Source organism: Eublepharis macularius, chromosome 18 (assembly GCF_028583425.1).
Source record: "Eublepharis macularius isolate TG4126 chromosome 18, MPM_Emac_v1.0, whole genome shotgun sequence".
NCBI lineage: Eukaryota > Metazoa > Chordata > Lepidosauria > Squamata > Eublepharidae > Eublepharis > Eublepharis macularius.
This window is the reverse complement of record NC_072807.1, coordinates 3,636,048-3,661,613: the sequence shown is the minus strand read 5'-3', so window position 1 is coordinate 3,661,613 and position 25,566 is coordinate 3,636,048. Positions and strand designations below refer to the sequence as shown.

The following is a 25,566-nucleotide window of genomic DNA, read 5'->3' as shown; positions in this document are numbered from 1 at the left end:
CTGCTCCCTGCTGCCATTCACCTGTGTGTGGGGAGGGGAGGCAAAAAACCTCCTGGGCCAAAACACAGTGGGCACGCTCCCCATGAGCACGATGACACCACTTCCAGGACTGATGTCATTGTGACCAATAGCGGGCATGCTTTCACCCTTTGGTGTCACTCCTGGAAGTGATGTCATTGCTCTGTGCTGGGACACCCTTGAGCACAGACGAGGAGTCACTAGGGTTGCCAGCTCCAGGTTGGGAAATTCCTGGAGATTTTGGAGATGAAGCCTGGAGAGGGCAGAGTTTGGAGAAGGGAGGGACCTTATTAAGGTATAATGCCATAGAGCTCACCTTCCAAAGCAACCATTTTCTCCAGGTAGGGTTGCCAGCCTCCAGGTGGTGGCTGGAGATCTTCTGGAATTACAACTGATCTACAGGTAACAGAGATCAGTTCCCCTGGAGAAAATGGCTGCTTTGGAGGGTAGACCCTATGGTATTATACCATTCTGAGGCTCCTCCCCTCCCCAAACCCCACCCTCTCCAAGCTCCACCCCCCCAAATCTCCAGGAATTTCCCAACCTGGAGCTGGCAACCGTATCTGCAGGGCAACTGATCTCTATGGCTTGGAGACCAGTTGTAATTCCGGGAGATCTCCAGCCACCACCAGGAGGCTGGCCAATACTAGGAATCTTTACAAAAGTGAAAGCTCGCATGAAAAATGCAGCCTAGGTGAACGGGGCGCCTGAACAGTTTCCTCAACTAACAGTGAACTCCTAAGCAGAGTTAGTTCAATCTAAGCCCATGAACTCAATGGGCTTAGACTGGAGTAACTTTTCTTAGGATTTCACTGATAGTTCCGTACACGGCACTTACAATCTCCCAAACTTCGAGCGCCGTAGAGGAGCCCGGGGCCCATAAGGCCTAGGTAGGCCGCTCGGTTGCCACGGAGACGCAAGCACAGTCTCGATACGCAGGCGCAGAAGGGCGGCCTGGCGGCGGTCGTCAAGGCGACCGTTCGGCTTCCTCATCCCGGCCGAGCGGAGCTGAGCCCCTCGCTTGACTCGCCCGCCCGATGGCTCCGAAGCGGCCCAAGAGCGGGGCTGGCGGCGGGGCTCCCGCGCCGCCCGGAGCCGGCTCCAAAAACTGGGAATCCGGCCTGGTGACTGCGCGCCTGGAGGAGGTGCGTTGGCGGCGGCGAGGAGGGGGTGGGCTGGATGGACTCGAGGGCACCCCGCGGTCGAGCGTTTGGGCGCCTCTGTGCAAAGCCCGGAGTGGCGGGCGCCGCGAATGCCCTGCGCTGACTTCCAGCCCTGACCCGAAGGAAGTTGGTTTATTTGCACTGTACAGGGTTGTAGTGAGCGTGTGGACGTGCTCCATTTTCTAATGCGGGTTTATTTCCAGGTTGCATTGCATAGCATCTCTGCCAATGCAAACCCCTTATTAAGCTTCCTGGGTTCAGAAGTTATGTCAAGTGTGCGGGGTTGCTGCCTTAGGTCAGGTCATTTTCAGGAATAGGATTCAGAAATCATAATCAAAGCTCTGAACACACACAAACCCAATTCCCAAGTTACAGTGAACACATGTACAGTCTGTCTGTGGTGTGCTCTTGATTTTTCTTTATGCATGCATTGAGTAATTCTAAGCACATGTAGAGCCAAAACTGTGGTTTAAGCTGCACATTTATTGAAGGACTGGTCCCTGCTTTCATTTGTAAAATGAGCACATTGGTGTATGTATGTGTACATGCAAGGTGTATGTGCGTTCGCTGTAACATGTAAATGGAGCTTCACACACATTCTTCTTCATGTGTGGACAGCCACGGTTGACATCTGGGAATGGCTGGATAATCTAATGCTGCAGATGCAGTTTTTATGCCACCTGATCACCATCTCAGATGGGATAGAATTTGGAGTGGAACTGCTTCAAATGTTCATCTGCTGCCAGGGAGTCACAAGCAGCACAGGTGCGTGTCAGAAGAGGTGCAGTTTCAGATGGTGGGACATCTTCTGGGCATGGAGCAGGGATCCCTGGGGTTGTGGGGAGGGGAGATAGTTGTGAATTTCCTACAGGTGGTTTAACTAGATGACTCTAGAGGTCCCTTCCAACTCGATGATTCTATGATTTCATACTATAAATTTAATAAACAAATACATTTAGGCTAGCAGTTGATATACATAGAGAAAAAACAGGTGCGTTGTGCCTGTTAAATGGGAATAGCTAGAGGGATGGAGTGTGTGTGTCAGTTGGTGGCGAGGGAAGAATAGACATTTGAATAAATAGGATGAAGACAATCCACAGGTGATAGAATGATTAGAGTGCTGAAGTAGAAGCACTCTTGATTTTTGAATTCTGAATTCGAATTCCACCACTCCCATAAAGACTTGCTGGGTGACTGACAGACAGAATTATGTCTGTCCCTTTTTACCTGTTCTATCAGCCCTTTTACCCTATTGGTGAAGGAGAGACAAAAACAGTCAATTGGAAGTCTATGAGGCAGAGAGAAGCGGGGCGGGATTCACAATCACCTGGGTAAATAGGCTTAAGAAGTCCTTTAGGTAGGTGAGGAGGTTAGCTCTGTCTCTAGCAGTCCCTTCAGGGGGAGGTGGACTGGCTTAGCGTGGGGGCCAGGAGTGGCCCCCCCTGGTTTCGAGCTCACGGACATAGCCTTTCCAATATAGGAGGAAAGCTACAGGGCAGATTGGGATCTGGGAGTTGAAAAGCTCAAGTGTAGTTTTAAGTAGATTAGGGAAACTTTGGCAGATTTGTAATTCAGAAAGTATTCTGGCAGTTTCTAGCTAACTTTTTTTAAATTAATTAATTTATTTATTTACATACATACTTTATTTGTAGTCTGCCTTTCTCTGTGAGACTTGTGTAAATCAATGCAGTCAATAGAACGAGACATCTAATAAGCAATGTAGCAAGACTAAGATTACAGAAGTCTGAGATAAAGCATTAAGTACTACATATGATAATGTTAAACATTTCTGGAAAGGATATTACGTAGAATTATAGAAATGTCCTTCTGAACAATTCTATTTTACATAGTTTGTGGAATGACAGAGGTATGGGGGCCTTCCTGGCCTCCTTTGGTGGGGGACACGTACAGGCACTTGTTGATCTTGTTGAATTCTCCAAGTGGAAACAATTTCTTTTGTGAGGAAATCGTATCTCCATTAGTCTCTCCATAAGTTATTTTTGTGTATAGTTGATTGTGAATGCCCACAATTTCCCTTCCCTTCTCAGAAAAATAAACTTACTTCTTGTTATGTTCAGTCTCTGTTCTCCTCCTTGGTATTTAGGAGGGACGAAGTTATAACCAGATTTTACCAAGGTGGGGAACACGAGTGCCTTAGGAGGAGCACTGTTGCGTTACATCACAGGTGGTGAATATTTAGGGTGACAAGCACTTAATAATAACAACATAATAACATTTGATTTATATACCACTCTTCAGGACAACTTAACACCCATTCAGAGTGGTTTACAAAGTACGTTATTATTGTACCCACAGCAATCACCCTGTGAGGTGGGTGGGGCTGAGAGAGCTCCTAGAAGCTGTGACTGACCCAAGGTCACCCAGCTGGCTTCAAGCAGAGAAGTGGGGAATCAAACCGGGTTCGACTGGTCCAGCCGCTCTACCAGTCCAGCCACTAAACCAGACTCGCAGGCCAATACATAAATATTTCTCTAGTCAGTCTGTATACAGTAATTGGTATGTGCCAGGGAAGTGTATCATAGACGGTAGTCCTCACATACTCCTGAAAATCTTCGACGCTGCTATCAATAAGACAGTGGCTCTGTATTGAGTTGGGACTTTTCATGCCAAAATGTTCTTCATGTGCACTTGTGTCACCCCAACCTGCCCTGCAGGCATTGCGCTTCTTAAATGTGAATAACTAGGCTGAGAGGATGGCAGATGGCTAGAAGAATAAATATTTAAATAAATAGGTTGAAGACAGTGCAGTGAAGACTGCAGATGAGGCATAGTGGTTAGAGCATTGGAGTTGGATCTGAGAGGCCCAAGTTCAAATCCCCACTCTGCCATGGAAACTTGCTGAATGACCATGGGCCAATTACATTCTAACCTACCTCACAGGGTGGTTGTGAGGATAAAATAGAGGAGGGGGAAATGCTATGAGCCACTTTGGGCCCTCACTGGGAGAAAAGTGGGATATAAATGAAGTAAGGGATAAACAAGGGATAAAGAGGTTATTTGAGGATCACAGTCACATTGTTGTTATTATAGTACACAGTTCAAATTTTGCCTCAGACATGAATTCACTAAGCATCCAAATCCTATGTAGACTAAGATATATCTAAGCTCAGTAGAAAATTGTGGTATGCCTGGGGAAATTGCTGTTCCCACAGCCTTAGACTGCTCCTGTGTAATGTGATGGTAATTATACTGGCCTTACCTTGCCGAGATGTTTTTAGGGTTATTGAGATAATACATCTGATGTACTTTGAACAGGAGGGAAGGTTGCATGGTATAGCCCAATTCTGTCAGATCTTGGAAGCTAAGCAGAGTCATAGCTTGGTTGGGAGATCACCAAGGAAGACTCTGTGGAGGAAGGCAATGGCAAACCACCTCTACTTCTTACTTGCCTTGAAAGACCCTTGCTGGGGTCGCCATAAGTTGATTGTGACTCGATGGCACATACATACTTTGAACAGTTAGGAAAGTGGCTATATAAATGCTACCTTTTATTATTAATGCTTGTGAGGGTTATAGTGATGCAGAGGACTTTGATAAGGAACCAGATAAGAAGACTTGAAAACTGGAGGCAGGTTCTGTCTTTGTTTTTTAAACCTTTGCACAGCACTTAATAATTAAATGTTGTCCCCATCTTCAAGAATGGGAAAAGGAGGATCCGGGTAACTACCGACCTGTCAGCTTGACATCTATACCTGATAAAATCTTAGAACAAATCATCGAACAGTCAGTCCTTGAGCATTTAGAAAGGAAGGCTGTGATTACTAAGAGCCAGCATGGGTTTCTCAAGAACAAGTCATGTCAGACTAACTTTATCTCTTTTTTTGAGAAAGTTACTACCTTGCTAGATCAGGGGAATGCTGTAGACATAGTTTATCTTGATTTCGGTAAGGCTTTTGATAAGGTTCCACATAATATCCTTGTCGACAACTTGGTAAAATGTGGTTCGGATCCTATTACTATTAGGCGGATCTGTAACCAGTTGACAGATCGCACCCAGAGAGTGCTAGTTAATGGTTCCTCATCCTCTTGGAGAAGAGTGACAAGTGGAATTCCTCAGGGATCAGTCCTGGGACCCGTTCTGTTCAACATTTTTATAAATGATTTGGGTGAAGGAACAGAGGGAATGCTTATTAAATTTGCAGATGATACTAAGTTGGGAGGGGTGGCAAATACGAACGAAGACAGAGTAAGGATACAGGATGATCTTGACAGACTGGAAAACTGGGCTAAAGCAAATAAAATGAATGCAAAGTTCTGCATTTAGGAAGGAAAAATCAATTGCATAATTACAGAATGGGGGAGACTTGTCTTGGCAGTAACGTGTGCGAAAAGGATCTGGGAGTCTTAGTAGACAATACACTGAACATGGGTCTGCAGTGTGATATGGTAGCTTTAAAAGCAAATGTGTTTGGGGGCTGTATCAATAGAAGCATAGTGTCCAGATCACAAGAAGTGATGGTATCGCTCTACTCTTCTCTGGTTAGACCTCAGCAATTTAAGAAGGATATAGACAAGCTGGAACGTGTCCAGAGGAGGGCAGGAGTCTGGAGACCAAGTCCTATGAGGAAAAGTTGAAGGAGCTCAGAACATTTAACCTTGATAGGAGATGACTGAGAGGTGATATGATAACCATCTTCAAATATTTGAAGGGCTGTCGTACAGAGGATGGTGTGGAGTTGTTTTCCACTGCCCCAGCAGGTCGGACCAGAACCAACAGCTTGAAATTAAATCAAAAGAGCGTTTGGCTAAACATTAGGAAGAACGTCCTGACAGAGCAGTCCCTCAGTGGAACAGGTTTCCTCGGGTGGTGGTGGGCTCTCCTTCTTTGGAGGTTTTTAGGCAGAAGCTAGATGGCCATCTGACAGCGATGCTGATTCTGTGAACTGGGCAGATCATGAGGGAGAGGGCAGAACGGGTTACATCAGTGCTTAGTTCTCGTGGTCTTTTTACATGCCCAGGGTAATGCCAATCGCCACCTTGGGGTCAGGTAGCAATTTTTCACAGGCTAGTTTGGATAGGGATCCTGGAGGTGTTTTGCCATCTTCTGGGCATCTGGGGTAGTTGGGGGAGGTAGTTGTGAATTTCGTGCATTGTGCAGGGGGTTAGACTAGATGACCCTAGAGGTACCTTCCAATCCTGTAATTCTATCTAGGGGTAGGTAGGCACTGTAAGGCAGCCATCAGAGGCCAAAGCTCAGAATGAGCAGAAACTGGCCAGGGGGATTCACCACAAAAAATAGATGTTCTTCACATACATGAGGAGCAAATGGAAGGTAAAGGGGGAGATACCCCCACTGCTGAGTGAAAATGGAGAAACTGATAGAGAGAAGCCAGAAAGGCTTAATGCCTATTTTGCCTCAGTTTCCTCCCTGAAGGAGAGAACACAGAACAGGTCTATATAATGTTGGTAGTGGGTAAGGCATGACTTCAGGACTGCTGTGGAGAAGGACCCTGCTGCACTGGCTGTATACAAATCTCCTGGGCCAGATGGGGTATATCCAAGAGTGCTTAAAGAACTCTCAGAAGAGCTTGCAGACCCTTCGTCGATCATCTTCCAGGAATCTTGGAGGACAGGTGATGTGCAGGAAGACTGGCGGAGGGCAAATGTCATCCCAATCTTCAAGAAAGGGGAAAAGAACAATCCTGAGAACTACAGGCCAGTCAGCCTGACCTCTGTTCCAGGAAAGATACTGGAACAGATATTAATGGCATCAATCTGCGGGCACCTGATGGACAACACAGTGATACGGGGAAGTCAGCACGAATTTGGCCCCAACAGGACCTGCCAGGCCAACCTCATCTCCTTCTATGATCAAGTGACAGGCTTGGTGGATCGTGGGAATGTTGTCGATGTCGTTTATCTGGATTTCAGTAAAGCTTTTGACAAGGTTCCTCATGATGTTCTGATGGGTAAACTGGTGGACTGTGGGCTGGACTCTAGGATGGCTAGCTGGATAGGGAACTGGCTGGATAACTACACCCAAAGAGTGTTTGTCAATTATATCAGGCCTGATTGGAGGGAGGTGTTCAGTGGAGTGCCATGGGGCTCGGTTCTGGGCCCAGTGCTTTTCAATATTTTTATAAATGATCTGGATGAGGTTGTGAAGGAATTACTCATTAAATTGGCAGATGATACCAAACTGGGAAGAGTAGCAAACACCCTTGAAGATAGAGAGAATTCAACAAGATCTGAACACACTGGGAAAGTGGGCAGATATGAATAAGAGGTGATTTGACATGTGTAAGTGCCAGGTTCTTCACCTGGGTAACAAAAATGCAAAGCATGCATACTGGATGAGGGATACACTTTCCGGGCCACAGTGTGTGTGAACAAGTTCTTGGAATACGAGTGGATGGGAAGCTAAATATGAGTAGCCAGTGTGATGCAGCAGCAAGAAAGGCAAATGCAATCTTGGAATGTATCAACAACGGCATAACATGCAAATCACAAGATGTCACATGCTTTATTATTTTTTCTGAATGAAAACAGGAAACAACAAAAATAATGCCAATAAAACCAATGTGTATTTAAAACCATGTGTAAAACCATGCTAAAGGTCCCGGATTCAGTCCCCAGTATCTCCAGTTGAAGGATCTGGCAGTCGGGGTGTGTGAAAGAACCTTTGCCTGAATAGCTGCTGCCGGTCTGAGTCAGACGATGCTGACTTCGACGTTCCCGTGTGTGTGTTCAGAGATCAGCATTTGCTGAGCTTTTGGAATGCGGAGTCAACAAGCTCCGTCTATGTGTTGATCCTGACAGAGGATAACAGTCCCTTGGACTCAAGATATCAAGAGCAGACATGAAAAGGAGAAATGCAGCACGATGCAGCCTCCTTGCACCCGATACCTTATGCCGACGGGAAATACCTGCACATGCCGGTAGTTATATTAAAGAAGAGCTTGCCATTGCCTGGCAGATATTAATACTGGAGTCTGTCTGTTCTTGTTACTAGGAAATATTAATAGGAAATATTCTTAGTATTTCCTAATTTTACAGATCATGATTGTTTCGCTTTACTGTTTTTTTAAAGAGTTTATTGGAAAAGAAAAAGACAATAACAATACATAAAAGAAAAAGCATTGACCGAATATATAACAGCACATTTAAGCTAGAAAACATTGCTCTTCTCCATCTCCTTACTTACTTTATACAGCATTTTATATTCAACATTATATTCAATATTTTATATGCAACTTTTTAAAATATTAAGTTTCTATTTAGCCTGCTTCCATAAAAACTATTCTTAGTTTTCCTTAAATTACCAGCTACGTAGTCAAAAAGGACTTTCTATTTTTCCTGAAATTCTAAGATTAGTCAGTTAGGCATAAAGGAAGTTAATTTAGCCATAGACACACATTTATGCTTAACTGATTTTCTGAAATGCAAGTATGCCTTCATCTTAAGTAACAGAATTGTTACTGAACTCTGTTAGCCTCACATATCTGCTTAGAGAAAATTGTGTGCTCTGGTGGTGTCGTATTGCCACCTGGTGGTAGCAAGCTGTTGCATATTCATAAATTTGCATTGTGAGCATGGCAAAAGTTGATGACAACAGAATATAAAAAACAATGCTGATGTGCAATTTCTGTGATTTGATGGTTGTTCTGTGATTTGTTTTGAAATTTGAACAGGAAAATTGGATTCCAAGCATTGCTTTCATTGTTGGGAATCAAACTGAAGACGAACTGCACATGAAGGCTCTGTCTCTTGCTGTGCAGGTGCCGCTGCGGAAGCTCTTCAGCATCATATCTTGGGAACGAATATTAGAAGAGGTATTTGGTATTGATAATGTTGTGAGCTGTTGCCAGAACTGAGGCTGGGGATAAAGCATGGCCTTGCCTGTTGCTCCGAGAGATTGTGGAGGAACTCTGGCCCCGTTGGGCATGAGGCAGAGGCCATTTCCTGATCTCATGGGAAGGAGCCAAGGAAGAAGCACACCCTGAATGGGAGGCAGCTTTTAAGCAGTAGGGCCAGGGCGGGAGGAGGAGGAAAGAGGAGGAAGAAGAAGAAGACTATTTCTGGAATTCAGCTAGGTGCCTGGAAACTGAGAGTCTCTCTACATCAGACATCTTACATGAGGATGCTCAAGTGAAGAGGGACACAATGTTAGTCGGGAAGCATAGTTTAAAATACAGTCAGGGGAGAGCACTCCTCAGTGAGTTTGTTAATTTCAACTTTGCCTCCCCAAAGGCTCTGTCAATTTCACCTCCCCTTCCCAGAGGCAAAGATGAAATTAACAAACCCTCTGAGGAGTAATTTCTGCCTGCTCTGCCTTTTTAAACTACCCTTCTGTAGAGAGGTGAAATTGTCAGGCATATATAATTTTTTTTTAAAAGTTGCAAATGCCCTGGTGGTCCAGCAGAGAGGGAAGCTACTACTGGAGGACTGGGGCAGGGAAATTGTGGGGAAACCTGCCATGTGGAATCTCCATAGCTGCTGTGCTTTATCTGCAGTTGCACCAGCAACAGGGAAGTCACACATTCCCATACCTGTGTGGAAGACACCTCTGCTGTATGCCATTGTTCCTACCTCGATGGTCAGTTTGTGAAATGGTACTACTGTTCGAAGGGGGGAAAGTAGATATTACTACTAGATGTACCCAAGCCTTTTGTTCCAACTAAAATAGTTATTTGGATCCGCCTGCATGTTAAACGAACATGTCCTGCTTTCAGGATATTTTGTAGAAACACTGATGAACATAAGCAGTCCCCAGAATTCATTCAGCTGTGTTTGTTCATGGCACTGTATTTCTTACAGATTATGGATGCTGGAAATGTGAAAGCCAAGAAAGTCAAAGAAGGTCAAAGTCCAACACCTTTGTATCATGAGGCAAGTGAAACCTTTTATTCCTACCATTCCTCTGATTCATCAGATTGGATCCAGCCAGCTTTTCCTTTCCATATTACGCAATTCTACCTAATTACCCAATATAGCCCCCATCCCATAGGGCTTTTGTCCACGAAGCTCTCCAGATTCCCAGCGCAGCCATTTTGGGTGGTCAATGGGGTCCTCTCCTCCCCTTTTCACCAGTGGAAAAGCTGGCTGGATCCCACCCATCATTCTAGCCATCTCCAGAATGGGATACTGGATTAAGATAAGTCTGTAAAAGGCAAATGCCAAGCAGATGCAAAACTGTACAGTTTCTGAACATATTGGCCTGCCCAGTAACCTTACCTACCTGAATATCATTAAAAGATCTGGCATGTGAAATAACAAAGCTAAAATGTTTAGGATATTAGAATCTTTTAGCTCTGCTGTCACCCAAAGCTAGGGGAAACATTTCTGCAAATCCAAGAGAACCTGTAAGTTTGAAGAAAAACCCTAACAGTTTTACAGGGGGAGGGATTAAATAAACACAACATTATTTACAAGCTCAAGGTCTCACAAAACTGTCTCATAATAATTGGGGTTTTTGGGAAACATTTGCATTGGAAAATTCTCCAGATAAATTTCTGGAAAATAGTTCAGTGTTAAATAGAGCACGTTCTGGTTTAGCATTATTTGACCTACATTCAGGAAAGAAGATGTACCACACGATAATTTTACGTCCTAATAGCAACAAATACACAAACTGAAATATCAGAGCAGGAAGAAAATTTAGATCAGGTATGGTTGAAAATTTACGTTCAAACAAATTGAAAGCTCCATGTGGGAATTATTTTATTGAAATAGTAGTAAAATTTAAAAGACAATATGGCATGTACTTCCTTTACATTGCCTGTCTTTAAGGATATGGTTGTCTGCTTATGCACTTCAGTCGAATTTATCTCTCTTCCATTTATCTCTCGATTTCACTGCCACTCTGGAGCAGTCGAAGAGAATGCCAGGTTCCCTGCTAAAAGCAGGCAGAAGGAAACTCTGAAACAAATCAACAGGGACGTGAAGTGGCGGGATGATAAGGGAGTTGTCATGCACACCAACCCAGTGAGAATCGATGTCTGCATCAGGAACTTCTCACTCCCTGAAAGTGTGCCCCCCTCACGTACCCTAGGAGGGATCCATATCCTATTTAGATAATCGTGTCCCAGTTTTCTCTGCAGTGGGGACCCAACGCATGTTACAACATTGCTCTCTTTCCTCCATTTTATCATAACAACAACCCTGTGAGGTAGGTTAGGCTGAGAGAGTATGACAGGCCCAGCAAGCTTCTGTGGCAGAGAGGAGATTCTAACCTGGGTCTCCCAGATCTTAGTCTGACATACTAACCCCTGCACCATGCTGGCTGTAGTTCGAGATGAAGAAGAACGTACCATCGTTGACATGGTGCCCCTGTCCGTGGGACGTTCCAGGCAAGAGACGAGCAGAGGTAATTTGCCATTGCCTTCCTCCCTGTTGCAACCCCAATTTTCCTTGGTAGTCGTCCATCCAGGTACTGACTGTGGCTGGCCTGCTTAGCTTGCAAGCTCTGATAGGCTTAGGCTAAGCTGGGCGCTATTCAGGCTGCTCAAGGCAGAGTATTAATGATGTAAATAAATAAGCAAATGAATAAATATTTATGGCTTTATCTCCACCCCACCCTGGTTTACAAATCAATAAAACATGCATCTATTCTCTTATTCAGTTCCTATAATAATAACTTGAAAAACATTGCAATGTTAAATCAGCTAAGTTTGCCTAATATAGAATTTGCAATAGCTGTAGTATCCCTTGGGGTCGGGCATGTGGGGGTCATAGAGTTGGAAGGGGTCTTACAGAGACCATCTAGTCCAATCCCCTGTCCGATGCAGGAACAGTCTAAGACGTCCCCACTAAGTATTCGTCCAGCCACTCCTTGAAGACTGCCAATGAGGGGGAGCCCACCACCTCCCCAGGCAGCCAATTCCATGCTGAATGACATGAAGAAGTTTTTCCTAATGTCCTGTCCTCTGTTGCCAGCAGAAACAGCTCCCTTCTCTCCTCCAAGTGACAACTTTTTAAATACTTATGGAGAGCAATCATATCTCCCCTCAGTCTCCTCAAAACTAAACATTCCCAAATCCCTCAGTCTTTCCTCGTAGGGCTTCATCTCCAGTGATTGCTCTCCTCGGCACCTGTTCCAATTTGTCCGCATCCTTTTTGAAGTGAGGCCTCCAGAACTGCACACGATACTCCTGGTGGGGCCTGACGAACACGGTGTATAGTGGGACAATGACACCCTGTGATCTGGATGTCATGCCTGTGTCGATACACCCCAAGATTGCATTCAGGGTTTTTTGCTGCTGCATCACACTGGCTGATCATATTTAGCTTCCCAGGCACCCATATCCCAAGTTCTTATCCACACACTGCTTGCTACCCAGAAGTGTATCCCTCTTCTAGTATGCATGCTTTGCATTTTTGTTTCCCAGGTGCAGAACCTGGCACTTACCTATGTTAAATCGCATCTTATCAAATCTGTCCACTTCCCCAGTGTGTTCCGATCTCATTGAATTATTTCCCTATCTTCAAGGATGTTTGCTGCCCCTCCCAGTTTGGTGTCACCTGCACATTTAATGAGTAATCCCTTCACACCCTCATCCAGATCATTCATAAAAAATATTGAAAAGCACTGGGCCCAGGACTGAGCCCTGTGGCACTCCACTGGACACTTCCTTCCAATCAGACATGATGCCATTAACAACTACTCTTTGGGCGCATTTATCCAGCCAGTTCCCTATCCATCTAACCATCCTAGAGTCCAGCCCACAGTGCACCAGTTTACCCATCAGAACATGGGCTTCTTTATTGCTACTAATGGGGAAAAACACTTGCATACATAGACTGCTACAATTAACTCACACACACTGAACTGAACCCAAGGGCAACTTAGCCCAACAGAACCAGTGTCATTCACAGTGTCATCCAGGCACTGGGTTCAGCCAGGGGAGAAACACCTCAGAACAGAACCAAGCCGTACCCAGCCACATGCACAAGGCATTCCCTTGATTCAGTTTGCTTCTTTTGGGCTAAGTTACAACAATGTTCCTTTCTTCAGCATGGTTTGCACCGAATGGATGTGAATCTCTGATGCATTGTTGGTCCCCCTCCTTCACTTTGGTTCTGGGGGCGGGTTCCATTCCCTTGCTTTAGTTTGCTTCTGTTGGACTTTCTCTGGGATGAGCTCAGCTTGCATTTGGGAGCGTGCCGTGGCCATGTCAGTCTTGCCCCAGTGTATTTCTGCAGTTGGAGTCAGTTTTGACTTTTTCCCAGTAAGAGTGGCTGAGGGCACCTTGTTCAGGGATCCATAGAATTGGACTCTGAGGTCCAGTCTTCATGAAACATGGGGAGCTCTTTAGAAGACAGTCAGAGGTAAGTCCCCTGCAAATTTAGTGGAGGTTTCTCCACAGTCCCCCAGATAGCCTCCAGATATTTTCCTCATAGGGAATAATGGAGAGTGGGTGGGGGCACCTTCTTTAGAAGTCCATAAAATTGGCCCCCGGGGTCCATCTTCATGAACCTTGGGAGGGTCTTTAGAGGGCAGTCAGGATTTGGTGAATTTTGGTTGAAAAATACCACCACCCCCAGCCCACCAGATAGCTCCCCAATTGATTTCTCCATAGGGATTAATGACTGAGGTTTACGTAAATTTTCAGAAATAGCCAAACTGGATTAGAGAATCAATTCAGAATTCAGGGAATTCAGGGATTTACCTGTTGTTGTTGTTGTTGTTGTTGTTGTTGTTGTTGTTGTTGTTGTTGTTGTTGTTGTTGTTGTTGTTGTACACCCCTATAGTAAACAATTGTCATCATGGAGAGGGTAAAAGTGTGGTATGGTGAGAATTCCTTGGGCACAAGAACTGATGGTTGTAAATCACCTGCTACCTATTTAGGCTGCAGTCAGAAAGTTTCTGTTTTTTACTCGTGTTTTTTGGAACTCCCAGCCCTGCACAGTCAACCTGTGGTCTGCGTTGTATGGGCTGATCTGAGTAATGTGTCAGTGATTCTGCCTTGTAGCTGAGGACTGCACCTGATGATTCTTGGTTCATCCAGTATGGATTCTATGCAGGGCTGGTTCCAGGTTTTGGAGGGCCCTGGGCAGAGTGCTCGAGGGGGGGGGGGCGGTATGCCCACTGCTAGGCTTCTCTTCTTGACCTCCCACCCATGCATGTGCCTGTGCAAGCTCCCCCATCACCTGTAGTTCAGCTGCCCACACTGCCTGCATGGCCTTTCCTTGATGGTCCTGGGTGATGGGTGCAGCTAGGAGTGCCACTGCCAGGGCCAACAGGAACTTTGATGCTTTGTGCGCCACCTATGTGCCTTCCTGCTGCAGCAGTAGGCAGCTTATGCCACTGGAACCAGAGGTGACAAAGCACTCACAACCAGGCAATGGAAGGATGTGGGTGCAGACAGCAGAGGAGATGTATGAGTAGGGAGTCAGCAGCCACGGGCCCCACCAGAAGCTGTGGGCCCTGGAAGCTGCCTGCCTTGCCGTGGGCTGATGGTGGCCCTGATTCAATGAGCGGAAGTGGCTCTTCCTCCTAATTTATGTATTTATGTACCTTATTTATAGTCTGCCATTCTTACTGAGACTCAAGGAGGATTACAGAGTATGGGTCAGTACAATCAACAGGTGGGGCATCCACTGAACAATGTAACAGGGTTTGGGTTGCAGAAATTACAGAACAAGCAGAAATCTGATACGGAGCTGAAGCAACGGAGAAACAAAGCCTGAGCATTTAAACGTGACACATTAAATAATAAAGTAATTACCCCATGGGAGCATACTTAAAGCAACAGGCAGTCCACAATTGTCTAGTCTTCACTGCGTCATCCCTACCAGGTATAGGCCAGGGTCCCAAGAACTGTGCCGCCAGTTCTGCCCATGAAGTCACTTTGGGCTCACATTTTCTTGAAGAGCACCACCCTGACCCCTCCCTCCCCCACAATGCCCCGTAGGGGTCTTCAGTTTTTCTTGTCATTGGTTTGAGTCGTGTTGCTTATGTTGAGCCGTAATCCAGGTTCTGAAACACAGTTTACTGCCAGATGTTAATCTGTGTACTTTTATGCACACCCAGCCATAAGGCCTAGATGGTTGCCAGCTTCAGATAAGACAGAGACATGCAATATGAACATTCATTGTCCTTGCCTGAGACCACAGAATTGACACCATATGTCGTCAAGTGTAACTTCTCCAAAGGTGTGAGGGAATGAGAGGATGTCAGAACTCTGGAGAAACACTTCATTCATCCCAAAGCTATAAATACATCCAGTTAGGTTAAAAACAAAATTTGGAAAATGTTACATGTAAAAGTATTCATTAACAATACTTCCCATCTAGACGAACCCTCTACAAAAGACAACCCAAGTGCGAACCTTCTCTCTCTTTTATAAAAACTCTTGATGAGTTATGTCTCATATTATTTTTAAGTTGTTATGTGACTCTAAGGAAAAGATCCCAGATGTTATTGAGCTGTATGAAATTTGGTGGAAACAAGCTGTAAAAAACATAGCCATAAAACAGCTTGTCAGTGCCACACATCTGGACAGTGCAGCTGTGCGCTCATGTTGCTGTCATCACCCAGAGAAAATTCAATAACCTTATTCTACCCCAATTAGGCTACATACCAACAGAATCAGAAAAGAGGGAATTACGCTTGGAGTTTAGGGTGGAACTCCAGTTCCCCAAAATATATCTGAAACTGTCGTTGGTCTTTGATTTGGGGCTTGTAGCTCAAATAGCAACTGTAATACACGTAATTTTCATAGGTGGTTGACTGTCTGAGAGATGCTGCTGCGTTCTATCGATGCCTGATCAGATGGTTGAATCATTTAGCCTTATCCAGATGTATGCCTTTCATATGAACATCTTTGCTGTTGCTAAGAAAATGAGCCTTATAGGGTCGAATCAACTATGCATCTCTCCCAGCAGTTCCTCTTCAGTGGCCAGTAACAGATTCTTTAGAGTAGCAATATTCAGTTTGTGCGCCAGGGATCTAACCAGGGAATGTCTGACATATTTTCCTGTATAACAGCATATTCCAGCCTAGTTCTCATGGAAGTGAAAAACCTGTGTTTAACTACCATTTCACCTCTGAATAATTTAAGAATTGTGCCTCCTAAGCACATTCCTTTTATTTTCAATGTTATCAAGCAACACTCGACACAGTTCCTGAACATCCTGCTGAGTGAAGCTATCTAAAGTCTCCCATCCAGAAGATTTTGTTAGCTTCTTGTTGGTTTCTCACTGCATGAAGCTCTTAGAACACTCTCTGCAATGCTAAGGGAACACTTCACAGAATCACAGAGTTGGAAGGGGCCATACAGACCCCCCTGCCCAATGCAGGATGAGCCTAAAGCATCCCTGACAAATATTCATCCAGCCTCTTCTTGAAAACTGTCACTGAAGCACCACCTTCCTAGGCAACTGATTCCGCCTTTGAACTACTCTGACTGTGAAACAGTTTTTCTTAATATCTAGCTGGTACCTTTCTGCATGTAATTTAAGCCCCTTGCTTCGAGTCCTATCCTCTGCTGCCAACTGGAACAGCACCTTGCCCTCCTCCAAATGACAGCCTTTCAGATATTTAAAGAGAGCAGTCATGTTCCCCCTCAATCTCCTCCAAACAAAACATTCCCAAGGCCCTCAGCCTTTCCTCGTAGGGCTCAATCTCCAGACCCTTGATCATCCTCGTTGCTCTCTTCTGCACCCTCTCAATTTTGTCCACATCCTTTTTGAAGTGAGGCCTCCAGAACTGCACACAGTACTCCAGGTGCAGCCTAACCAAGGCAGTATAGAGAGGGACTATGACCTCCTGCGATTTTGATGCAATGGCCCTTTTGATACAACCCAAGACTGAGTTTGTCTTTTTTGCCACTACATCACACTGACTGCTCATATTTAGTTTACAGTCCACTCTTACCACAAGATCTCTTTCGCATACACTACTATCCAGAAGTGTACTTACCTATGTTGAATTGCATCCTGTTCACAACCACCCACGTCTCCAGTGTATCCAGGTCTTGTTGAATTTTAATTCTGGCCGTTTTCACACTACTAACCTGCTTCCGTAATGTTGCAAAATGTTGTGCAAAAAACGCGGAAGATAGGGTCTTCTCGCAAGAGTTTTGCGTGATGTTGCGCAAAACTCTCGCGAGAAGATGCTATCTTCCGCGTTTTTTGTGCGATGTTTCGCAACATTACGGAAGCAGGTTAGTAGTGTGAAAATGGCCTCTATCTTCTTGGGTGTTTGCCACTCCTCCCAATTTGGTATCATCAGCAAATTTAATGAGCAGCCCTTCCACTCCTTCATCCAGATCTCTGATAAAAATATTGAAAAGTACCGGGCCCAAAACCAAGCCCTGTGGCACCCCACTGGACACCTCCCTCCAATCAGATGAAATGCCATTGACTACCACTCTTTGGGTGTGGTCCTCTAACCAGTTCCCTATCCACTGAACTGTCCTACAGTCCGCAGTTTTCCAGTTTACACATTAGAATGTCATGGGGAACCTTATCAGAAACTTTACTGAAATCCAGGAAAATCATGTCGACAGAGTCCCCCCGATCCAGTAAGCTGGTCACTCAATCAAAGAAGGAAACCAGGTTGATCTGACAAGATCTGTTGGAGACAAAACCATGTTGACTTCCCTGGATCACTAAGTGGTCCTTCAGATGCTTACAGATCGATCCCTTGAAAATCTGCTCTAATATCTTCCCAGCAATAGAAATCAGACTGACCTGCCTGTAGTTTCCTGGGTCATCCTTCTTCCCTTTCTTAAAGATTGGGATAACATTAGCTCTTCTCCAATATTGTGGCACATCCCCAGTCCTCCAGGAGGCCTTGAAGATGATGGACAGGGGTTCTGCAAGTTTTCTAGAAATTTCTTTGAGCACTCTTGGGTGCACACCATCTGGCCCAGGGGATTTATATTCGTCCAGTGCAGCCAGGTGCCTCTCTACAACCTCTCTGTCAATGTCAACTAGCCCCCCAGGTGTCCTGTCATGTCTACTACCATCTCTAGATGGGCTCAAGTTCTTCAGGAAGAAAACAGAGACAAAAAAGTCATTAAGCCTGTCTGCGTTTTCTCTGTCCTCCATCAGAGTTTTTCCTTCCACTCTCAACAGCGGTCCAATTGCCTCTTTTACCTTCCATTTGCTTCTCATGTAGAAGTTTTTCTTATTGTAGCGAGCTCCCCTGGCCAGACTCAGCTCATACTGAGCTTTGGCTTCTCTGATGGCTGATCTGCAGTACCTAGTAACCCTCATATATTCCTCTTTAGAGGTCTGCCCTTCTCTCCATTTCCTGAGCATTTCCTTTTTCTCCCTTAGCCAATTCTGGAGCTCTCTGTTCATCCCCATTGGTTTCTTGGAGCCCTTACCATGTTTCCATCTTGCTGGAATAGTGAAGGCTTGAGCTTTCAAAAGCTCATGATTGAGAAGAGCCCACCCTTCACTTGCTCCTTTCCCTTCCAGCACACTCTCCCACGGAATGACTCTCATCAAGTCTCTGAGTTCATCGAAGTTGGTCCTACGAAAATCTAACATATGAGTCTGGCTATGAACTTCCTTGCCCCCCCACAGCAACACAGGGGGCGGTGCCATGTCGGCCTCCCACCTTTGGGGTGGGGTGGGGGGTTCTCCCCACCATTTCACTTGGTTAATTTATTTCATTATTGTTTTCTATGTTGATTTTAGTATTGTTGTTTTCTTGTTTTTATTGATTTTAACTTGTTCAAAGCCCCTGAGGATGGGCGGTATATAAATTGAAATATAAATAAATAAATAAATAAATAAATAAATAAATAAATAAATAAATAAATAAATAAATAAATAAATAAACTGGAATTCAAAGAGGACATGGTCACTTCCCCCTAAGGTTCCCACCACCTTCACCCCATCTACCAATTCTTCCATGTTGGTTAATATTAAGTCTAGTATGGCCGAGCCCCTTGTAGCTTCCTCCACCATTTGAAAAAAGAAGTTATGGGCCAGGCAGGTCAGGAAGTTATGTGAGTCTTATTGCTTTGCTGAGCTTGTCTCCCAGCACACATTGGGAAAGTTGAAGTCACCCATAATTATAAGGTTCTGATGTCTGGATACTCTACCAATCTGTTCAAGGAGGTCAGCATCCATTTCCTCTCCCTGGTCAGGCAGTCTAGCAGACTCCAGCAACAATACTCTTTGTCCTTCCTCCCCTTATTTCCATGCATATGCTTTCCACTGGGCTGTCAACCACATTCTCCAGAGCTTGCTGACAATCAAGCCCTCTCCTCACATACAATGCCACTCCACCTCCTCTTCTACCCTTCCAGTGTTTCTTGAACAACTCGTACCCATCCACTACCACATTCCAGTCATGGGAATCATCCCACCAAGTCTCAGTAATTCCTACTATATCATAGCCCTCTGTTTGCAGGAGACGCTCAAGCTCTTCCTTCTTATTACCCATACTTCAGGCATTGGTATATAGGCACTGGTAGCCTTGTACCTTTGTTTGATCAGTTCTACTCAGGTGGGCCTCCGCTGTTATACTTCTTCATTGAAATCCCCTTGTTGATCGTCCCCTTCCCCTTGCGGCTCTCCAGGTTCTTTCCAAACATTTTCTTCCCTGACCTTGAGAGGTGAAGCCCATCATGTGCTAGAAGGCCTTCTCTAAGGAAACTTATCCCGTGGTCCCAGAACCCAAAGCGCTCCTGCCAGCACCACCACCTCAGCCAACTATTCACCTCGAGTATGGTCTGCTCCCTTTGCATTCCTCTTCCTTTGACAAGAAGGATAGAAGAGAATACCACCTGTGCCCCCACTGTCTTCAACTGCCTTCCAAGAGCTTCATAGTCCTCTTTAATTCTTGCGATGGTATTCACGGCTGTGTCATTAGTTCCCACGTGAACCAGCACAAATGGGTACTGATCAGTTGGTCTGATCAGTTTCGGCAGTCGTTCTGTAATAGCCTGAATTCTGGCTCCCGGCAAGCAACACATCTCTCTGAGTAGGGGATCTGGCCTGGACACATGACGTTCCATACCCTTGAGCAGAGAGTCCCCAATGACTGCCACCTTCCGTTTTCTTCCACTTCCATGTGGCCCCTGCCTTTTTCACTCCCTCCTCCACATTTTTGTGGTTCTCTTTCCACTTTCATCTCTGTCACCATCTCAAGCACCTCAAAACAATTCTTGAGCTCCAGTGGACCAGAGCGTTGCCTTAGTCCATGTCTTCCAGTTTGTACTGCAGAACTGAGAGGAGGCTCAGAAGGGAGATCGACTCTTCCTTCTTCTCTTGTACTTATTTCTTCATGCTTTTTAATAGGAAGGAGCATTCTCAGTGCAGACCTAAGGCAAAGTTTGCTTAGGATTTCAGCTAAGCACTATGCTGGTATAATGTGTAGTTAACATTGTTATAATGGCTATTGGTATGAAGGACCAGAAAGAGAAAAAAATTGGGAGAAAAAATAGTCTCCCCCATTCCTCAAGGGCTTAAGGCTAGTCATGCAGCTCCCCCCATCCTATTGAGACAATCAAGAGAAGCAGCTCTTCTGTAAGTTTTTTCTTTCTTTCAGATGCTTTGAACAGACACATGGGGAGGGGGGCCTTTATGAAGAAGCAGTGTGAGAGCATGAATGTCCAATGGGACGCTCCCATGACCAGACATCAAGTCTGTCAGTAAGAATGGGTGAGACCAGAACGAAGAGATGCGTCCTCCAGCTTGCCCATCTCCACACCCATTCAAGCAGGATCAAAATACCCCCTGTTATTTTGTTGACATAGGACAAAGGGATTTGGGTGTAAGGGTGTGCATGCGTAGAGCACTTGGGATCCAAATTTCCAATATTGGGGAAAAGAGAACTGTTCTGGAGGGAACTCCCTCTACGCTGGGCTACCCCTGGGCCTGATCCGGAAACTACATCTGGTCCTGACTGGTATATCCTACCAGTCACATATCACACCTGTCCTGCACCAGCTGCACTGGCTTCCGGTTGAATTCCAAATCAGGTTCAAGGTGTTGGTTCGTACCTTTAAAGCCCTGGGCGGGTTGGGACTGGCATATCTTCGGGATCGCCTCTCCCTGTATGTTCCCCGGAGACCGCTTCGATCAGCGGATGAATGTTTACTGGCGGTCCCCTGCCCTAAGGAAGCCCGCCTCGCTTCAACCAGGGTCAGGGCCTTTTCAGTCCTGGCCCCAGCCTGGTGGAATGCTCTGTCAATGGAGACCCGGGCCCAGCGGGACATATTATCATTCCGCCGGGCCTGTAAGACGGAGCTGTTCCACCAGGCATTCGGTGGTTGAAGGGGCAGTGCCATGTCGGCCTCCTACCTTTGGGGTGGGGGGGTTCTCCCCACCATTGCACCTTAGTGTATTTGGTTAATTTATTTTATTATTGTTTATTGTATGTTGATTTTAGAATGATTGTTTTTTTGTTGTTTTTATTGATTTTAACTGATGTTCACCACCCAGAGCCCCTGAGGATGGGCGGTTTATAAACTGAAGTAATAATAATAATAATTTAGGACTTGGGCTGAGAGGAGAGAACATGATGAGTCCTGGCTCCTCTTTCTTTAGAAAAAAGAACTTCACGTACGCATGAATGTGTGCATGTATATATGTATGAATCTTTTTCCTTTTCTTTCAAGCTCCTCTAATCCAGGGATCTTGAGCAGAGGATAAGGAGTCTTTATTTCTTTAAGGAGAATATGTTGGAAAGGGACTTGGCCAAAGCCAGCGTAGTCCTTGGATCTCTTTTCACCAGCAGATAGGGGGCTATATTATCTTTCAATATAGTGGAAGCTAGTTTAGTTAAAATAAGGGCAATCCAAAAGTTATGATAAAAGTTATAATAAGGACATTCCAATATCACAGGGGATAGGGAACTGACCTTTTCCAGGACACAATAGCAAAATCTATCCAAGTTTGGCAAGTGTCTCCCATATAGAACTGCGGTGGGGGCAGCGTTCATCCGTGCAAGCATGAATGCTCTACAATAGCGAGGGACTGTTAGGTATTTGCTGTAAGCTGGGATGGTTGGAGATGGGAGAATGCAAAGAACTGGGTGGAGCATACTGTCTGAGCTGGAGTATCACTGAGCTGGAGTAATCTAGGTCTTTTATGCGTTTCTTGATGGTTAGTAAAGATTCACTTCTCCCAAGTCTCAGTATATCATCCTTTACTAGACCAAGGCTAGATAATTTTGTATGTATGTATATAAATTTTTTAAAAATCCATCAGAGGGGTTCACATTTCTAACATTAAGTTGGAGTAATGGTCAAGTATGTTCCTTTTTTTCAAAAACTGATGTAGTTTACTAAAGTGCCTTTTCTAAGATGATAGTGTTGTGAACGTCTTTTGTCTTCCATTGCTCCTAAAGTTTGCGTGAATTTGTTTTTCTCTGCAGGTGACAGAGGTAGCAAAAAGCATTCTGGATGCTGGAGAATCGATTCCCGTGACTCTGACTGGCAAGTTAATTAAATATCAGATGCTTTGCATCAAGCAGAAGGATCTGCTGAGAAGGGCGGCTGAAAAGAAGGTATTGTAGCCCCACCCGAGATAAGAATCTTACTTATACTCCAAGGCAAAATGACTTTGATATATTCACTGTGTCTTCTGTTAGAGGTTAATCCTGCCCCATCACGTAGAGAGGCTAGCCTCAAATAACTGTCCTGCTGTCTTTCTTGTAAGAAACTGTAGCTCTTCTAGTAGGCAGGCTTTACTGAAGTCTAAAAAGCCAAAACATGATCCAAAGGTAGGGAAAACTTCAAGCTGAGTATTTTTTTTTAAAAGGTCCCCTTTCTTAGGCATTGATGAAGAAAGTTACCTGGCTTTTCACATTAGCCCTTGCCTTGCACCAGGCCTTGGGAAACTTGTTGGAAATAGCAATGTCTGGTGTACAAGAAGGAAGAAGAGAAGAAGACGGGGCAGCAAGGATCAGTTAGATAGGCAAGTGAGGACAGCACCTCTCTTCTCTGCTAAGTGTCATTTCCGTGCCTTGTCTCCTATTGAGCTAAACAGGGCAATCTCCTCCTTCTCTGTCCTTGGAGCACACTCTCTCTCTCTCCCTCTCCCTCTCCCTCTCTCTCTCTCTCTCTCTCTCTCTCTCTCTCTCTGAAGTTAGATAGACAGCATCTGTCTCTATCTTCTTTACTATCAGATATGTAGTTCCTAAATAAACTCTTTTTACACCTTTAATCACTACTGCGTAACTACCGCTGCTTATTTGCTACTCTCCCAATAAAACTAACTTCCTGCTGCTGATATCACCCAGGTGCTTAAGGATTCAATACTAAATCTACCCCAGAACATCTTCCTACAGTTGGTAACCTAACTTTTATTAGGACCAACCCAATGGCACATAACAGTGTGCGAGCATTCATGTTCACTGGAACTCTTCATCGGGCTAAATGGTCCCCCCAAAAAGGAGAAGAAAAGCAGATTTTAAGCAGAATTTTACATCACGGTGTTAAGACCTTCTCATGCCAGGGCTTGGTAGACTTGCTAACAGGCAAAGAAGAATCGGGTTTCAGGTTGCAGACCAGGAGCCATCAAAGCAAGAGATAATAAAACAAACTCCATAGCAACCCCCTCCCCCCACCCTGCAGTCTCTAATTGTTGTTGCTGTCTTCTTTTTCATTTTGTAACATTTGGCCTGGTGAAGCGTTCTGGGGAATTCTAAAGCTTGCACACTGTTATGTGTCATGGTGGGTTGGTTCTACATGGGTTCAGTCCTTAACTTTTTGGATTTTACTTTTAGACAAACATGGTTGTAAACAATTTGTTTATTGAAGACTGCCTGACTCCGCCTTCATGAGGTGTTTTGGCCAGAAGGTTTGGGATGAAAAAACGAGAGCATGGAGCAAGATTAAAATAAACTGAAACTTGACCTTTACTATGAGTTCTAAAAACAGATGTTACACAGATAACTTGTTTTGTTTTTAAAAACTTCTTCAAATCGAACCCAAGGGCGATCAAACAACCCTCGACTAAGGCAACCCAGCTATCCTAGCTAGACTAGAGTTCTGGAACTGGGATGCCAGGTCACCCACATGTTTGCTGAGTTGAAGTGTGGGACACGGAGGGGGTTCCCAGAGCTTTGGAATTTTTTTTTTTAATTCTTTAAAACATTTGTATGCTGCCTTTCTACCCAAAATAGGGTCCTCAAGACAGTGAACATTAAAACAGTAACAAACAATTTGAAGCAGTGTTATAAAACAATTTAAATTTAGGACAACATTTACAAACAATTCAATAAATACACACACAAAGACACAAAGCAAAAAAGGAGGAGGAGGGCCAGTAACAATTATTGGTGTATGCCAGACCGCAATAGAGGGGGACAGACAGATTCCCAGATTGCCACGCATCTAGCCTCATATATCACTTGGAATGATATGTGGGTAAACTTGTGGGTATGTTGCCAGCAGATGATGTTGGTGGGAAGGAAGAAAAGCCCTGTGATATAGGAGGAACTCCGTTTGAGGAAATGGGAGGTATACAGAACCTACGGCAAGAAAGGAACAGAGTGAGTGGGATATTTGAATATGTCTTTGGGGTGGAATTAGGTTACCGATGGTGGGAAGATGTTCTGGGGGGATTTAGTATTGGATTCTTAAGTATCTGGGTGACATCAGAAACAAGAAGTTAGTTTCCCATGGCTTGGTGCAAGGAAAGGGCTAATGTGAAAAGCCAGGTAGCTTCCTTCATGAATACCCCAGAAAGGGGACTTTCCCCCGCAAAGTGCTTGGCTTGGTGGCTTCCCAATCTTTGCAATGCTGCGGTAGGAGCTGGTCACACAGCAAAAAGTTGCCCTCAGTTGAGCACCATAATGTAGACTGGGGTGCCAGCCAGATCTTTGCAAGTGAAGTAAGGGAAAGAGGAGAGACGCTGAAACCAGCTTTTATTGGGACAATTCAGGAATGACGTGCTCTGCAAGCTGAGTCCTGGATTCACATACTAACCACTGTTCAATAAACTATAGTTTCCCATTATGTCTAAACCAAGCCTCAGTCTAACAGCCAGCCAGCCAGCCAACAACATCAGCCACACCATCTCGGGTCAATACTCCTGCTCATCCTCCAATGTGATTTATGCCCTCACATGTCAGCAGTGCCCCTCCATTCTCTGCATTGGTCAAACTGGCCAGTCCCCTCGAGGAAGATTTAATTGACATTGTCCAGAGTACAAGTTGCACGTAACATTTAAGTACATTGGTGTAGTTATGGTTTACTACCACACAGTGGCTCTATTGTGCTGTTTGGGAACATTACACCGTGGTCCATTGTTCGTGTTATAGCCAACCTCTATGCAGAGCATATCATAAGGAAAGCTGGATTAGATCTAGAAGAACGTGGAGTGAAAATTGGTGGAAGGAACATTAACAATTTGAGATATGCAGATGACACCACGTTACTGGCAGAAAATAGTGAAGACTTGAAATGATTATTGATAAAGGTTAAAGGACAACGCGCCAAAGCAGGATTAC

At 44.8% G+C, this 25,566-nt stretch overlaps 1 protein-coding gene across 1 annotated transcript in view; it reads left to right on the top strand.

Annotated features, from left to right (window-relative positions):
* Positions 1-1,055: 1,055 nt before the first annotated feature.
* Positions 1,056-25,566, top strand: part of SPAG17 (sperm associated antigen 17) — a 149,696-nt gene continuing 125,185 nt past the window's right edge. Inside the window, 4 exon segments of the mRNA XM_055002920.1 lie at positions 1,056-1,163; positions 8,834-8,995; positions 9,960-10,031; positions 22,486-22,617. Coding sequence (XP_054858895.1) covers positions 1,056-1,163; positions 8,834-8,995; positions 9,960-10,031; positions 22,486-22,617 — 474 coding nt within the window.